Source organism: Podarcis gaigeae (assembly GCF_964106915.1).
Source record: "Podarcis gaigeae genome assembly, chromosome: 10".
Lineage (NCBI taxonomy): Eukaryota > Metazoa > Chordata > Lepidosauria > Squamata > Lacertidae > Podarcis > Podarcis gaigeae.
In genome coordinates, this window is record NC_139686.1 from 56,666,857 (window position 1) to 56,684,470 (window position 17,614).

Sequence of the window (17,614 nt, forward strand, 5' to 3'; positions counted from 1 at the left end):
CCACAGCACCACCCGTGCCAAGCAGCCTCCTGAATTAAATAGCTTGTCTTTTTCCGGAGTAGCAACTGCTAACTAATACTTGGCTATGCGTGTGATTTTCCATCACAAGCACTTCTCTGAAGCCTAACAAGTGTCTGATGTTATTCGGACAACGCTTCTCCTCCTCCCCCCTCCCCACCCCCGCTTCTTTTTAAGAGAAATGTGCACGTTGAGAGGGCCAACTTGCATATGCATTTCCCAGAGTGGAAAGTGGCACATCATTGTTACAGTCTGACATCTAAGAAATTGGAGGAAAAGAACAAACAAAACATCTAAGACAATTTTCTCTCTCTCTCTCGAGGGAACAGTTACATCTTACTCACAGTTTTGGGGGGAACTTCACAGACATTTTAGCTCATTTACCGCAGATAAAGCTGCTATCAGCTTCAGTTCACATGAATAAATAGGATGAACTATGCCTTGCCAGTTTTGGAAAGATCATTGGATTAGGCAACTCCCAATACTACTTAACCAGTCTAGAATTACGTGTACAAGGTGCCATGCAGGAACAGAGAAGATAGTTCTGAGGACACAATTTTAAAACTAGACTCTACAATATTCACTAGAGCACTCCCAATTGGCTATTTTACATAATTACTTAACTTGTTTTTCTGAGGCAGGTGAATGTATTTTAGAATTAAAATACAGGGGAACCTCAGTTTTTGAGCATCTCGGAGGCCGAACATTTCATTTTTTGAAAGCCGAAATCCCAGAAGTAATTGCTTCAATTTTCAAATGTTCCTCAGAAGTCAAACGGTTTCTGCTGCATATTTTTCATTTTTCTCAATGCAATTTGCCAACTGCCCATTGCGCCTCGGTTTTTGAATGTTTCGGAAGTCGAGCGGTCTTCCGTAACAGATTACATTCAAAAACTGAGGTTCCACTGTATTGCCTACCCCCAATTTTTAAAAACTAAAAGAATACTGACCAGAAAAACATATTTATTAATTTTTTTTAATTACTTCATTTTTCATTTAAACACTACTGCACAAATATTTCAATTTTGTTAAACACACACACACACATACGTATTTAGCACAACTTAAAACTGGTTAAGCAAAACACGCAGATAAAATGGTGTTGACAGGATGCATAATAGTCAACATGTGCAGAAGTAGACAAGTGGAAATAGGCCCAGAGTCCACTGCTATCCCCAGAAACAGTGAAGGAGGGGGTCTCAGAAGCATCACCATTATCCAAAAACCTGCCCAAAGCGGGAGTTGCATGGAAGATTTTAGCATATTGTTCTGGAAGCAAATTGACATATTTTATGTTTCTCTGGGTGTGAACTGAAGCATGTCTTCCATTTTATCCCAGAGTACTAAATAATACAGTCTAGGTAGCAAAGGTTTGGGGAACACCGACTTAATAAGACTATGTACATTCACATTTGAAGCACTATTGGAAATCTAGCAGAAGGATCCTATTTCTAAAGGACTTCTGGCTTTCTCTTCACACAACAAAGCTATGTTATGATCATTTCTCCCCTTTTAATTAGAGTGAGCATTTGTCTCCTAAACCGTTCCTCCTTATTAACAAAAGAAAGATTTTGATAGCCCTAAGATACAAAAACAAACCAAAACCCACTACGCTCTTCTTGGCTTACAGACGGTTTTTGTGTTGCCTCTCTCAATTCAGACCGGTCAGAAATCAAAACTCGTAATTATGGAAAAGCTACCCCTACAACTGCTTTCAACAATTTTGATTCAAAGGGCAGTAAATAAAATCCTCTCATAACACAGCCAGCTTGTGAAGCAGTCGCCCCATGCCCCCTTGCAATGATGCTGTCATCTGTGGTGGGAATGTCTGGTGTCCATCAGAACTTAATCCCTGATAGGAAAGCAGTTTTGATACACTCTGCCTAGCAACTTCTGACACTCTGATATACCGTACTTTCCCATCTATTAGATGCCCCCATGTATTAGACACCCCCCTTTTGGTTTTAAGAAAATGAGGGGAGATGGCCCAAAGCAGCTGCGGGCAGGAAACACTCCCTAGATCTTTTCCCACCCACAGATAGGGAGTGTTTCCCTCACGCAGCAGCATCGAGGGAAGTTGCGCTCCAGCCAGCCAGCACCCCCAGATCACTCCCTGCACCCAGCAGCATCTCCCCCCATGCCACTATCCGTGTATTGGACGACCCCAGTTTTTTGACATGATTTTTTTGTCAAAAAACCTCATCCAATATAAGGAAAAATACAGCAAATGATTATATATATATATATATATATATATTGGATTGATGAACGGTAAAAGTGGATTCCTCTTTGCAGATTAATACAGAAGTGCTGCAGAAAGGCTTGTGTTTCCTTTAAAAGATTACGTCCCACAAGACCTGTTTACCAAAAACAAAGCAAAAACCATATCAACATGTGATAAGAGGCAATGGCTATCACTTATGGCTAATTCCCACTGCCACATTATATGCTTTCTCTTCCTAAGCCCTTAACCCCTTCCCTTCCCCTCCGCAGCAGCAGCAGCTGACAACTCGAAGCTGTGCCATGTTCGGCCTCCTCCGCTCTGATTAATTTAGACAATTGGGTAGGGTTGCCATATTTCAAAAAGTGAAAATCCGGTATTACTGTATTCTCCTCAAACCTAAGGCAAGAATGCGAGGAGAGAACTTTTGTGCTGACGCTGTCTGAATATCATCACAGATTGAATGTAGTGTGTGTAGTACTTTGCCAGGAAGTGACAGAGTTTACACTTAAGGCTGCTCAAGTTCCTATTCCGAAATCTCTTAAGTGGCCATATCGGTGAACTGGGAACAATTGGCTGAATTAGAGCGTAATTCTGTACACAATGCAGAATTAGCAATCTTCCAGGAGGGTACCACTTCAGACCCTAGCTATTCAGAGACAGAATATCTGAACTGCTTCTCATGCTGAAATGGCCCAGGGGTTGTGGCGGTGAGAAATGGGAGAGAACAAACCTCCTCGTTTGGTGAAAAGTTTTGCATAGCAGCAAAAACGTTCTCTAACCTCAGCATACGTCCAAAGGGCAGTGTAAGAGGTCAGGACAATACAGTGGTATCTTGGTTCTCAAATACCTTGGTACTCAAACGCTGAAAACCCAGAAGTAAGTGTTCCGATTTTTGAACTTTTTTCGGAAGCCGGATGTCCGATGCGGTTGTCAGCTACTGTTTCCGGGGCGCCTGCACCAATCAAAAGCTGTGCCTTGGTTTTCGAACATTTCGGAAGTCAACCGGACTTCCGGAGCAGATTAAGTTTGGCGCTTTTGTTTTTGCTATTTATTTTGTGTTTTTGTTTTGGAGGCTTTTCGGTTTATTTGTTTTTGTGGCTGTGTGGAACCCAGTTCAGCTACTGACTGACTGATTGTGTGACTGCAGAAATGGATGAAAGCCCCCCCATGCAAACAATGACTATCATCAGTACAGGTAAGAGAAAATAATAATTTTAATTTCTATCATCTACAATACTGTCTTATTTATTTTATAGTACAGTACATTGATTATTGCTTTCATTTTATGGATCAATGGTCTCATTAGATAGTAAAATTCATGTTAAATTGCTGTTTTAGGGGTTGTTTTTAAAAGCCTGGAACAGATTAATCCATTTTGCATTACTTTCTATGGGAACACATGCCTTGGTTTTGGAATGCACTTCTGGAATGGATTAAGCTTGGGAACCAAGGTACCACTGTACTGTGCTTCAGGAGAAGGGGGGGTGGGGGGTCTGTACTGCACTTCAGAAATGCTCAAAGTGAGGAGATTTCACCCCTCCCATATCCAAGAATCTCCTGATGGTCTCTGCTGATTCTACAGAGAGGAGGAGCAATGTACTGCTCTCTACTTAATTAGTCAAGTGAGTGAATCAGTCTGAGAGAGAGAGAGTCAGTCAGTGTGTCGGAGAGAGAGTGAGTGCTAGAGATCGTGTTTAGAGATAAGGTTGCTGCTAAGAGCAGCTGCAGGCACTCAAAGTAGCACTGATTTGTGCTCAGAATATTTAGCTCTGTATATAGTTTTGTATCATAGCTGTAGTTATAGAATAAAAGGAGGATACTCTACAGAGCTGCTCTCCGAGTGGTTTATACTCTGCAAGACTCTGCAAAACGCTGCTGCACAACGACTGTATAATTGTGGAAGCGAATCCGGTGCTCTCAGCTCTAAGCTGTGAGTCCACAGCACTGTGACCTGTTCCTGTGCAAAGGAGGTCTCTGGCAGTGCTACCCAGCTCGCCTAGCCCAGTCAGGGTTGAGGTGCATGAGTCCAGTTGGTACACTGGCTCAAGGGCGATGCTGACACAAAGGACTTCCAAAGCAGGGTGTGATTACAAGGAAATTCTCCTGCCCTCCACCTGAGTTCAAAGTGCAGGAGAAAGGTGTGGGGTTGCCACACATGCAAGAAGCGATGGGAAATACTCAACACAGAAACCATATCTATGGATCCCTGTGTGATCAGAGAGACAGAGAGAGGTTTTAGCCTACCATTCACCCTAAGGTGATTGTTTCCCACTGGTACACCTTTATGGTCTACCTGTAGCCTCAAGTGGTAAAGTTATACCTGCTGCTCTTTTTGAACAGGCCCTGATGTACTGGGCAAGAAGAGGAAAACAAGGAAAGATGTGTTTATGAAGACATACCTGAAGGAGCATCTCCACCCCCATCGTTCTGCTCGGACACTGAGGTCCAGCGCCGAGGGCCTTCTGGCGATTCCCTCGCAGCAAGAAGCCAAGTTACAGGGAACCAGGCAGAGGGCCTTCTTGGTAGTAGCACCCGCCCTGTGGAACGCCCTCCCATCAGATGTCGAAGAGAAAAACAACTACCAGACTTTTAGAAGACATCTGAAGGCAGCCCTGTTTAGGGAAGCTTTTTATGTTTAATAGATTATTGTACAGTGGTACCTCAGGTTACAGACGCTTCAGGTTACAGACTCCACTAACCCAGAAATAGTACCTCGGGTTAAGAACTTTGCTTCAGGATGAGAACAGAAATTGCGCGGTGGCGGTGGGTGGCCCCATTAGTTAAAGCGGTACCTTAGGTTAAGAACAATTTCAGGTTAAGAATGGACCTCCAGAACGAATTAAGTTCTTAACCTGAGGAATTTTAATATTCTGTTGGAAGCCGCCCAGAGTGGCTGGGGAAACCCAGCCAGATGGGCGGGGTATAAATAATAAATTATTATTATTATTATTATTATTATTATTATTATTATTATTATTATCATCATCATCATCATCATCATCATCATTATTATTTATGAAGAACTTATGATTTGATCCAGCCATCATCATCATGATTCTTTTGTGTTGCCTTAGTTAGAATCACACCCTTGGAAAAGGTAACATGACATTTACGCAAAGGGAAGCTACACCAGCCAAATTTAACCGACAACCTGAAATCTTTCTTATGCATTTAGTCACCAATAACAGCAGAGGTTTGCATACATTTTCACAAAATTTGCAATGGAGTGTTTTCCAGCTAAAGACTGGGCTGCACAAATAGTGTTGCCTTAGAATTAAAGTAAAGGTACCCCTGCCCGTACGGGCCAGTCTTGACAGACTCTAGCGTTGTGCGCTCATCTCACTCTATAGGCCGGGAGCCAGCGCTGTCCGCAGACACTTCCGGGTCACGTGGCCAGCGTGATGAAGCTGCTCTGGCGAACCGGCACCAGAGGAGCACACGGAAACGCCGTTTACCTTCCCGCTAGAAAGCGCTACCTATTTATCTACTTGCACTTAGGGGTGCTTTCGAACTGCTAGGTGGGCAGGAGCTGGGACCGAACGATGGGAGCTCACCCCGCCGCGGGGATTCGAACCGCCGACCATGCGATCGGCAAGTCCTAGGCGCTGCGGTTTTACCCACAGCGCCACCCGCGTCCCTGGCCATAGAATTATAAAGAGCAAATTAAACTGTCAGCAAGTATTACAGGATATGCATACTCACCTCCAATGTGAATGACAGCACCACATCAGATTTCGACAGCTGAACATCACTTTCATCTCCCAGGTCCATGAAAGCAGAATTCTGTGATCGCTTTAGCTTCTGTAATTTAAATTCCGGGCCACCTTTGGACACTGGAAGACTTTCCAAATTTGCCATTAGCAAATTCACTGAAGACCGCAATTCTTCTATATACATGTGTTCCATTTCTTTCGATACGAACTTCGGAAATTTTCTTTCCTTGAAAAATATTTTTAAAAATTCAGAGCGTAAGTTACTATTCAGTGACTGCATGCTTTACTTTAAAAACCTCTTCAGATCAATACAAGCCTGCTTACATGGTATTTGCTCTTACATACATATAAAAACATACTTTATTAAAAACTGTAAAGGTCAGCGCCAACACTTAAGATTCCACCAACCAATTTCCTGCTGATGTGCAAGTAACAGCCAAGTGATGGGATTTTCCTTCCTTGTGCTCACATTTTAAGACTGGGCAGCATCAATGCCAGCAATTTTGCATTAATTGTAGAGATACTTCAATAGGTTTATTTTCTGTTGCTCAGTTTTGAAGGGCTTACTAAAGAAGCTCTATTTGCACCTTAATTCCACATATTCTCCTCTTTGAACAGTATTTTAGCCTGAGGGAGCATATTCCTGATAGCTCAGCCACCTCCTAGAGCCCAAGCTTAGAAGGGGAACATGCTTAAACCCCAATAGATGGCATATTATATCCTTTACACCAAGCATGGAGTATAATCTGTACATTGCACAACAATCAGCATTAGTGGTTTTATTTTAATTAATATATTTTATCCATGAAACATGCTGCATGCTTGAAAAGCCCTTGAAATATCTGCAGTCAAAACACTGCACTTGACTACAGAGCTCTTTAAGAGCTCCCCATAAACTTTTTGCATCTTTTCAGGAAATTAGGAAGGGACTTTGGTATGATTCTACATAATATTCCCCAGGCGTTGCTGATTGACTACAGCTCTCATCATCCTGAACTACTGACCATGCTTCCTGGGGATGCTGTCCAAAAACATCTGGGAACCCAAAGATGGGAAAGGCTACGATCAAGGATTGCTTTCTTTTGTCATGAGTTGCACCTGAATTTCCAAGAGGCACTTGGGAGATGAACCTGAACAAACCGCCATCATAGAATCATAGAGTTGGAAGAGACCACAAGGGCCATCGAGTCCAACCCCTTGCCAAGCAGGAAACACCATCAGAGCACTCCTGACATATGGTTGTCAAGCCTCTGCTTAAAGACCTCCAAAGAAGGAGACTCCACCACACTCCTTGGCAGCAAATTCCACTGTCGAACTGCTCTTACTGTCAGGAAGTTCTTCCTAATGTTTAGGTGGAATCTTCTTTCTTGTAGTTTGGATCCATTGCTCCGTGTCCGCTTCTCTGGAGCAGCAGAAAACAACCTTTCTCCCTCCTCTATGTGACATCCTTTTATATATTTGAACATGGCTATCATATCACCCCTTAACCTCCTCTTCTCCAGGCTAAACATGCCCAGCTCCCTTAGCCGTTCCTCATAAGGCATCGTTTCCAGGCCTTTGACCATTTTGGTTGCCCTCCTCTGGACACGTTCCAGTTTGTCAGTGTCCTTCTTGAACTGTGGTGCCCAGAACTGGACACAGTACTCCAGGTGAGGTCTGACCAGAGCAGAATACAGTGGCACTATTACTTTCCTTGATCTAGATGCTATACTCCTATTGATCAATCTCTCAAGACCAGTCTTTGCCATTTTTGCGATATACTGTGCACGCAGGAAATGACATCAAGATAAACACTGAGGAATTTCATTGCCAAAGAGAAAAAAATTGAATAAATAAAACAAGCAATAGGATTCATCTAACCAGCCCTGTACGGAGAAACCCTATACAAGGATTTCTGCTACCATGACAGGGTTCTCCTTCCTTTCTGTCCCATGTGGCTCTGTGGAAGTCGGAGGAAACCCCCAGAACAGCTCACAGGAGATGGGGAGGAAGTATCGTTCTGTCGGTCAAGCTGGAATGCTTGCACAGAGAGAATTATCTGAAGATAGTGACATTGAATTCCACCCTGTATGTATGTAGATTGGGGAGAAGAAAGCGAGATCCAACATTCATATTCAGGAACAACTTCTGAAATCAGTTACTTAAATCCAATGATTTCAGCGGGTTTACGCTTGAACACGACCAAAGTTGGAAATCGTCAGTATGTTTCCGAGCACAATTCAAAGTGCTGGTGCTGACCTTCAAAGCCCTAAACGGCCTTGGCTGAAGGAGTGTCTCCACCCCCATCTTTCTGCCTGGACACTGAGGTCCTGCTCTGAGGGCTTTCTGGCAGTTCCCTCCCTGCGAGAAGTGAGGTTACAGGGAACCAGGCAGAGGGCCTTCTCAGTAGTGGCACCTGCTCTGTGGAACACCCTCCCATCAGATGTCAAGGAAATAAACTACTATCTGACTTTTAGAAGACATCAGAAGGCAGCCTTGTTTAGGGAAGTTTTTAATGTTTGATGTTTTATCATGTTTTTAATATTCTGTTGGGAGCCGCCCAGAGTGGCTGGGGAAATCCAGCCAGATGAGCGGGGCATAAATAATACATTATTATTATAAATTTTCCTGGGCAACCAGTGGGAGCCACTGATAGCATCCTGACAGTCCCACTGAATTCATGAACATGATTCCAACCTTAAACAGATCACTAAAATACTGTACTCGTTAAAGTTAGAAAGAAAAGCACACCAGACTTACTCTGGCCATTTGGTCAGCCATTTGGAGATGCCCATCAAGTTCACGTCTAATCTGGGCTGCTTGCTCATCTGCATTGTCCAGCTTGAATTTTAAAAAAAGGAACACACCAGAATATTAAAATAAAGTACTAATCAGGCACGGCACACTATTTGATATAGGCATCAACAAAACAAAATTCAGCCATCATCAACTTATGTAAACAAGATAAGGAAACGCAATGTTGCAAACTCATTTCATGGTCAAGGGCGGAATTAAATATCAAAGAAGTGGCCTTTTGACAAATGGCTGCAACCAACGCCACATGGGAAGCAGATCCATAGACTGGAAAGTGATATTCTGAATTCAAAGCAGCCTTTAAGATGCCATGGTAAAATAAGGTCAAAATGCACTGAGGAAAAGACTGGAGACTACAACTGGGGTTTTTTTGGCAGGCTAAAGCATAGTTAGGGTGGAGCTGTGGGTTAAACCACAGAGCCTAGGACTTTCCAATCAGAAGGTCAGCGGTTCGAATCCCCGCAATGGAGTGAACTCCCATTGCTCGGTCCCTGCTCCTGCCAACCTAGCAGTTCGAAAGCATGAAGTGCAAGTAGATAAATAGGTACCACTCCGGCGGGAAGGTAAACGGCATTTCCGTGCACTGCTCTGATTTGCCAGAAGCAGCTCAGTCATGTTGGCCACATGACCTGGAAGCTGTACGCCGGCTCCCTCGGCCAATAAAGCGAGATGAGCGCCGCAACCCCAAAGTCGGCCACAAATGGACCTAATGATCAGGGGTCCCTTTACCTTTAAAGCAAAAGCAAAGTTGCATGGCACTGTTTTTCTGTTAGCAACCGGAAGAGCAAACATTCATTCTGCATGCTGCAATCCCATCTCTTCAAGTTTCTAAAATTGTACTAGTCACAGCTCACATGCTTTCATGTCTATCTTCAGGATTAGAAACACGTTTAAAATAATAAGATGCTGAATTTTGCTTTCAGTTCAAACAGGCTGTTTATATTATAGAGTGTATGATCTTAACAACTGCTGTGCTACCTTTTTTTTTTAAGATGCATCACTCTAAAAAGCCATTTCCAGAGACATCTTGATTATTTATATAAACTCATTGTATACATTTCTGAAGCACAGTACATTGATGAGAATAAATGAATTAAAATAACTCAAAAAGACACTCAGATGACAAGGAGCCTGGGGATATTATAATATGAATGTAAACACATTGTTAATTATGTGACTCTGAGTGTGTTATAAGAGTGCTCTCAGTTTAATACCTCAGGGAGCACCTTGCCACAGCTACCGTTCTGACAAGTGCTACACAGAGAAGCAGGTCAAACAGAATCCTAGAGCTAAAAGGGTCCCCCCAAAGGCCATCGATTCTATTTCACAGTGCCAAAGACAGCGCCATGTTAGATCACAGAGTTTTCCGAGCGAAGAACAGGCACCACATACAGTAAGATGTCTCCTGTATGTGGCTCCAAGTGGCTTTGCAGGTTACCATTTTCAGCCTGGTCCCATGTACTCCTGGAAAGATGGAGCCTATCCTTCAGATTGCTAGGCAATATCTACAATCAATTCATAGTACACTCCCAGTGCTGGGCAATGTATCAATATATTGTCCAAGACCGGTCTGCAGTCCACATCATGATATTGGCTTCATAATTTTTGACCTGTCAATATACTGTGAATTATGGTGTGTGTGTGTGTGATGCAAAAATCACAATGTGGTAAAGACTGTGAAGCCAGCCAATGCCTCTACATAGCTCCATCCTTATTTCAGACATTGTGGTATTAGTACAGTGGTACCTCTGGACACCTCTGGTTGTGTATCCTTCAGGATGAGAATGCGGCAAACCCAGAAGTATTTGTCCAGGTTTTGCCCCTCCCCACGCATGCGCAGAAGCACTCTACCACACCATGCGCATGCGCAGAACAGGCACCTGCGGTTGTGAATTCCTCGGAATCCGACCGGAGCTCCGGAACGGATCCTGTGCACAACCAGAGGTACCACTGTATAGCACAATGTTTAGCTGGTGAAAACCAGATATTGAAAGTTGAAAACCAGATATTGTGACGTTTAGCTGGTGATATATAGCAATGTTGAAAACCAGTTATCGCCCAGCCCTACCCTGCACTATTGTCTTATTATTATTTACTGAATTTATATACTGGGCTATACCCAGAGCTCTCAGGGCTGTTCACAGAACATTGGCAGTTCATACCCCAGTGGCCCTGCTAGCTGGGGTTGGGGTGAGTTGGTGTCCAGCAACATCTGAAAGGCCACAAGTTTCCTCACCCCTGCCCTAAAGGTAATTTACAGGTAGAATTCTGTTGGCTGTTTGTGTTCTTCAGAATCTGGAAATCTGAATGCCAACAGAGGTGAGTTCACAAACCTGAGGCGGGCATACTCAAAGAACAACTTCTGTAATGCAAATGGTATCTCAGTATCTTGTTGCACAACTTCCACATGACACTTTTGAAAGCCCTGGATTACAGTGGTACCTCAGGTTACAAACACCTCGGGTTACAAACACTTCGGGTTACAGACTCCATTAACGTGGAAGTAGTACCTCGGGTTAAGAACTTTACCTCAGGATGAGAACAGAAATCATGCAGCGGCAGCGCGGCTGGATGTGCACAACTTTTTAGCATTAGCTAATGTGGTACCTCAAGTTAAGAACTGTTTCAGGTTAAGAACGGACCTCTGGAACGAATGAAGTTCATAACCAGAGGTACCACTGTAGTTAGAAAAAAATGGAATATATTTATAACCAACTTCTGTCTAGAGTTGTGGGTTGTCTGCTTTGTGTATATGAGCATGGGAATCCTATATTGCTAATAGCACTGGATGTACAGTGACACGTCTCTCTTGTATATTATCTTCCACATGGAAAACCCAAACTGATCCAAGACTCAACCTCTTAAAATTCAACACATTGCTGCTGGCTTACCTTAAGCAATACATTGAGCTCTTTTAATCACCACGCAGAAAACCTTCCTGAAAAGGTACACCTGGCATTGTGTTGATTTACTCATATTGACTTTCATACAGCTTAAATAAAGGTTAAAAAAGGCATTGCACACAAGGCAGAGCCAAGAGATTTATCCAGCTGCTTCTTTTTGTTTGTTCTCAGGGCTTAAACTTTATGCCATAAAGGGTGATTTTGAATTCATGTGGCCAAACGAATGATATTGAAAACACAGCTCAGGCACTAAAAACCGAAGAAGAGGTTTCAACACAAGGTCGGTTGTAACTGAAGATTTCAATGCCCCTTTCTCACTATACGACTCTCTGGACTCAGTCCTGATGGTACGAGTGGAACCACTATAATACAGTGTCCCAAAATCCCATGTCCAGGAGGATAACATGGTCAAAGATATCAAATGCTGAAGAGAGATCAAGAAGCAGGAGTGAGGTCACATTCCCCCTTGTCCCTCTGCAAAGGTCATCCATCAACGAAACCAAAATTACTGGAAATCGTTGAAATACAAATATGGCAGAATCTTCTAATACAGGCACCCCCAACCTGTGGCCCTCCAGATGTTTTGGCCTACAACTCCCATGATCCCTAGCTAACAGGACCAGTGGTCCAGGATGATGGAAGTTGTAGTTCAAAACATCTGGAGGGCCGAAGGTTGGGGGTGCCTGTTCTAATGAGAATCTGGTTTGACATGGAAATATACTTTCCATTCCAGATTATAGATGACTTTGATGATGTAAGAAAATATCAAAAGATTCTGCCATTTCAAGAGCACATGTTGGGCGTTCTTACTCACCCATGTAACCTCCCCACTTGAAATACAGCCCTGATCACCCAGGGTTCTCAAGAGAGATGGGCACATCAGTCAATTTCTGGTTCTCTTAGTTTCTCATTTGGTCAATTCCGGTTGCCAAAATTTCCATGCAAGTTTGTGACTTTTTGACAACGCTCACGAAAATGTATCAGCATTTTCATGCACATTTTGATACACATATTTGCAACACCACTCAGCTCAATCTAATGCATCTTTTATGTTCCTTTCATTAATATATGCATTTTAATGCACGCTTCACCCCAGGACGTGTATTTCTGCACACATTACTTGAGCTGGTGAAAGGCGCTGAAAACATTTGGAGAAGTGCAAACTCTGAAGGAGGCAGTGTTCCAGTTTGCGTGTTTTTTCAGAAAGTGCAGATTAGGTAGTTTTGCCTTTAAATGAGAACTGATTGAAAGCTTTCCCCCACCACAAATTCTAAATTACATAGGGAGTCTCTGCACCTAGAATACAATCCCTGCAACAGATCTTCCCTTGAGGGGGGGGGGGGCAGGCAGGAACGTCACAGAGGAAGTGGGAGTTATTTTACTTGTTGTTGTTTAGTCCTTTAGTCGTGTCCGACTCTTCGTGACCCCATGGACCAGAGCATGCCATGCATTCCTGTCTTCCACTGCCTCCCGCAGTTTGGTCAGACTCATGTTTTTAGCTTCGAGAACACTGTCCAATCATCTCGTCCTCTGTCGTCCCCTTCTTCTTGTGCCCTCAATCTTTCCCAACATCAGGGTCTTTGCCAGGGAGTCTTCCCTTCTCATGAGGTGGCCAAAGTACTGGAGCCTCAGCTTCACAATCTGTCCTTCCAGTGAGCAGTCAGGGCTGATTTCCTTCAGAATGGATAGGTTTGATCTTCTTGCAGTCCGTGGGACTCTCAAGAGTCTCCTCCAGCACCATAATTCAAAAGCATCAATTCTTCGGCGATCAGCCTTCTTTATGGTCCAGCTCTCACTTCCATACATCACTACTGGGAAAACCATGGCTTTAACTATACAGACCTTTGTTGGCAAGGAGATGTCTCTGCTTTTTAAGATGCTGTCTAGGATTGCCATCTCCTTTCTTCCAAGGAGCAGGTGATCTGCAGTGATCATGGAGCCCAAGAAAGTCAAATCTCTCACTGCCTCCATTTCCTCCCCTTCTATTTGCCTGGAGGTGATGGGACCAGTGGCCATGATCTTCGTTTTTTTTGATGTTGAGCTTCAGACTATATTTTGCGCTCTCCTCTTTCACCCTCATTAAAACGCTCTTTAATTCCTCCTCACTTTCTGCCATCAAGGTTGTGTCATCTGCATATCTGAGGTTGTTGATATTTCTTCCGGCAATCTTAATTCCGGCTTGGGATTCATCCAGCCCAGCCTTTCGCATGATGAATTCTGCATATAAGTTAAATAAGCAGGGAGACAATATACAGCCTTGCCGTACTCCTTTCCCAATTTTGAACCAATCAGTTGTTCCATTTCCAGTTCTAACTGTAGCTTCTTGTCCCACATAGAGATTTCTCAGGAGACAGATGAGGTGATCATTTAAGAACTTGCCATAGTTTGCTGTGGTTGACACAGTCAAAGGCTTTTGCATAGTCAATGAAGCAGAAGTAGATGTCTTTCTGGAACTCTCTAGCTTTCTCCATAATCCAGCACATGTTTGCAATTTGGTCTCTGGTTCCTCTGCCCCTTCGAAATCCAGCTTGCACTTCTGGGAGTTCTCGGTCCACATACTGCTTAAGCCTGCCTTGTAGAATTTTAGGCATAACCTTGCTAGCGTGTGAAATGAGTGTAATTGTGCGGTAGTTGGAGCATTCTTTGGCACTGCCCTTCTTTGGGACTGGGATGTAGATTGGATCTTCTCCAATCCTCTGGCCACTGCTGAGTTTTCCAAATTTGCTGGCATATTGAGTGTAGCACCTTAACAGCATCATCTTTTAAAATTTTAAATAGTTCAGCTGGAATATCATCACTTCCACTGGCCTTGTTCTTATTTTACTTAGTAAAATAATAATCAAGACATACTTCACTAGAAAGAAAATACCACAACATAATGTTTTCATTTGAGAGCTGGTGCTGACCTTTAAAGCCCTAAATGGCTTTGGCCCAATATACCTGAAGGAGCATCTCCATACCCATTGCCCAGCCCGGACACAGAGGTCAAGCGCCGAGGGCCTTCTGGTGGTTCCCTCGCTGTGAGAAGAGAGGTTACAGGGAACCAGGCAGAGGGCCTTCTCGGTAGTGGCACCCACCCTGTGGAACGCCCTCCTATCAGATGTCAAGGAAATAAACAACTATCTGACTTTTAGAAGACATCTGAAGGCAGCCCTGTTTAGGGAAGTTTTTAATGTTGATGTTTTATCATGTTTCTAATATTACGTTGGGGTATAAAGAAATTAATAATAATAATATTGATGATGATGATAATAATAATAATAATAATAATAATAATAATAATAATAATAATAATAATAAATAGCAGCTATGTATGTAGCAATGAGAGAAACTCTCTGGAAGCTGACACCTTGACCCACCTCTGGAGGAATTTTACTATTCTGTCAGACCTCCCTCATCACACCAAGTGTATAAACAGGAGAATAGATCTTCTTAAGAAAAATTGTCACAAACATAATGTTAGCCTAGTCTATTCTGTTCTTGCCGCCGCCAGAGCACACAGCTTTGTCGATTTAATTAAACCAACCATAGCAATGAAACTAATCCAGCCTAATCTCCTAAAATCCATAATAATGGAAAACAGGGTGGATAATCTCTGCTTAAAATGAACACGGATGATCATCCCAAGACACCAGCAAATTAGTTTCTCCAATTGTGTACTTCAGTTTGGAGGAAGCCTGTGACAAACATCATCAGCATAATGTAACAGATGTTTGGGTAGCTCCTCAATGACCACTGTAACATTTGCATACATCTTCACCTAATATATTGTGTTTTAACTTATATACTTTGAACTTCAATTAACATTAAACTATGTTTGTTAATTGCCTTGATCTTCCCTGCAAAAATAATCAAAAAATAAGCTACAGGTAGCCTTAATGCTTTCTTTATTTTGTGTCTTAAAATACGTGACCGCATGTAAGAGTTTTGAAGCATCAAGAATTTATCTGTAACTTTCTTTAAAAATATGAATCCTTTCCTCCCCATCTGCGGCAATATACTTAAAGTGCTAATGTTTCATGGGCAAATGTCAAATTTATGGGACTGATCATTGGAAACTGTGGGGAAAAGGTTTTCTGGCAAATGACTGATGTTAATGTGACCAATGTAACATGTGACAATTCATAGGTGCCTCCAAATCAAGACCCCGTGCATTCACAAGGGGTGTGTGTGTGTGTGTGTGTGTGTGCGTGTGTGTGTGTATATATGCTAAGAATCTCAAAGAAGAGATTAAAGTGAAAACATATCCATTTTTCTTTTCACTTGCCGCAAGTTAGAAAGCAGGTGTTTTTGTGACCAATGTAACATGCTTAACCAAGTTAAGTTTTAGTTTCCTAAGTTTTTGTTCCTAACATTAAATTTATCATCAGTTCACCAAATAAGATGGCAAAACTATCAATACAATAAATGGTCATTAACCTATTCTCTGTTTCCTTGGAGAAGCCTTTCACTGAACTTTAGGGGAAAACAGGTATGTCATGCTTCTGGTTGTTTTTATTCACATGTACAATGCCATTTTAATTGTTTATAAGCTTGTTTTATGGTTGCAACTATTATATATTTGTGTATTTTCTTTTTGCAAGCCATCCTGGGACCTTGAGGTGAAGGATGGGCAAGAAACCCAGTTAAATAAATAAGTAAAATCCCTGCAAGGGTGCAGGGAGCTAGTCGAACCACTCACCTGTAATCAATAACGTTGTAGCCTAAATTCTGCCAAAAACCAAAGCTAAAATTTGAGTCATGTGTGAATTTATTGAGGGGGGAGGTCTCTGGGCCTGAACATGCAAATAGCAACCCTATATATTATTATCAATTCATACCTAGAACAAGAAAGCACTTTTCATTCACATCTTGACCCACCTCTTAAAAACAACAACAACAACAACACCAGGCAGAATAGTAGTAAGCAGAGAAAGTTATTGCCAAAGGCCCAGTGGTAATAACTCTAAAACTGTGGCATCAAGTCCTGATATGCTGAAAAGCAGCATCAACAAGAAAATTTGGACATGGGGAACAGCTCACAGCAGCATTTCCTCTCCCACCTTCTGTCACAGCAAGCTTCTTAGGTTCAGGAGGAAAAAAACACACAACCCACACACATCCTTAAATCTGCATGTATTTATAGCGCCTCTTTTCCTTCGGTTATACAAATCAAGATAGTATGCTCCAACATAGGCATCCTGCATCAAGGACATCACGTCTGCACAGTGCTGACCCCAGATGCCCGTCAGTTTCTTTAATTTCCTTGTCTTCTTCTTTGGCGATCACTTGTAGTCAAGTAAGATTGTCTTCCATAAACACGGTTTTAACATTGAGTCCGTAAGTGACTGTGGAGGCCAGTTCTGAATCCACACGTCCTTCCACAGTGGGGACATAGGTTCCCGGGCAGGAGTTGATCACGGTGAGGGTTTGCCAAATGTGCCTTCCTCTTAGCACATTTCCCCCTTTTGTCCTGAGTTCGAGTGTCTTCAAAGCCCATGACACCTTTGGTAAAGGCTGTTCTACAATTGGAGCGCTCACAGGCCAGTGTTTCACAGTTGACAGTGTTCATTCTACTGTACATTTTTTAAGATTTGCCTTGAGAGAGTCTTTAAACCTCTTTTGTTGACCACTAGCATTACACTTTCCATTTTTAAGTTCGAAATAGAGTAGTTGCTTTGGAAGATCATCAGGCATCTGCACAACATGACCAGTCCAACGAAGTTGACGTTGAAGAATCATTGCTTCAACACTGGTGATATTTGCTTCTTCCAGTACACTGGCATTAGTTCACCTGTCTTCCCAAGTGATGGGTAAAATTTTTCATAGACACCGTTGATGGAACCTTTCAAGGAGTTGGAGATGGCGTGCATAAGTGGTCCATGTTTCACAAGCATACAGTAAGGTTGGTAGTACAATAGCTTTGTAAACAAGCATTTTGGTTTCCCAGTGAATGTCCGGGTCCTCAAACACTCTGCACTTCAA

General features: G+C 42.6%; 1 protein-coding gene across 18 annotated transcripts in view; it reads right to left on the bottom strand.

The window, feature by feature from the left end:
• CADPS2 (calcium dependent secretion activator 2) overlaps nucleotides 1-17,614 on the bottom strand; it is a 333,758-nt gene that overhangs the window by 198,806 nt on the left and 117,338 nt on the right. For all 18 annotated transcript variants that reach the window (XR_014555332.1, XR_014555333.1, XR_014555334.1 and 15 more), the window contains exons 4-5: nucleotides 8,694-8,774; nucleotides 5,944-6,180 (exon numbers count right to left, since the gene is read on the bottom strand). Coding sequence is in view for 14 of the 18 variants with exons in the window: in XM_083698926.1 (XP_083555052.1) it covers nucleotides 5,944-6,180; nucleotides 8,694-8,774 (318 nt within the window). In the remaining 4 variants the exon portion in view is untranslated. The remainder of the gene's footprint in view (nucleotides 1-5,943; nucleotides 6,181-8,693; nucleotides 8,775-17,614) is intronic.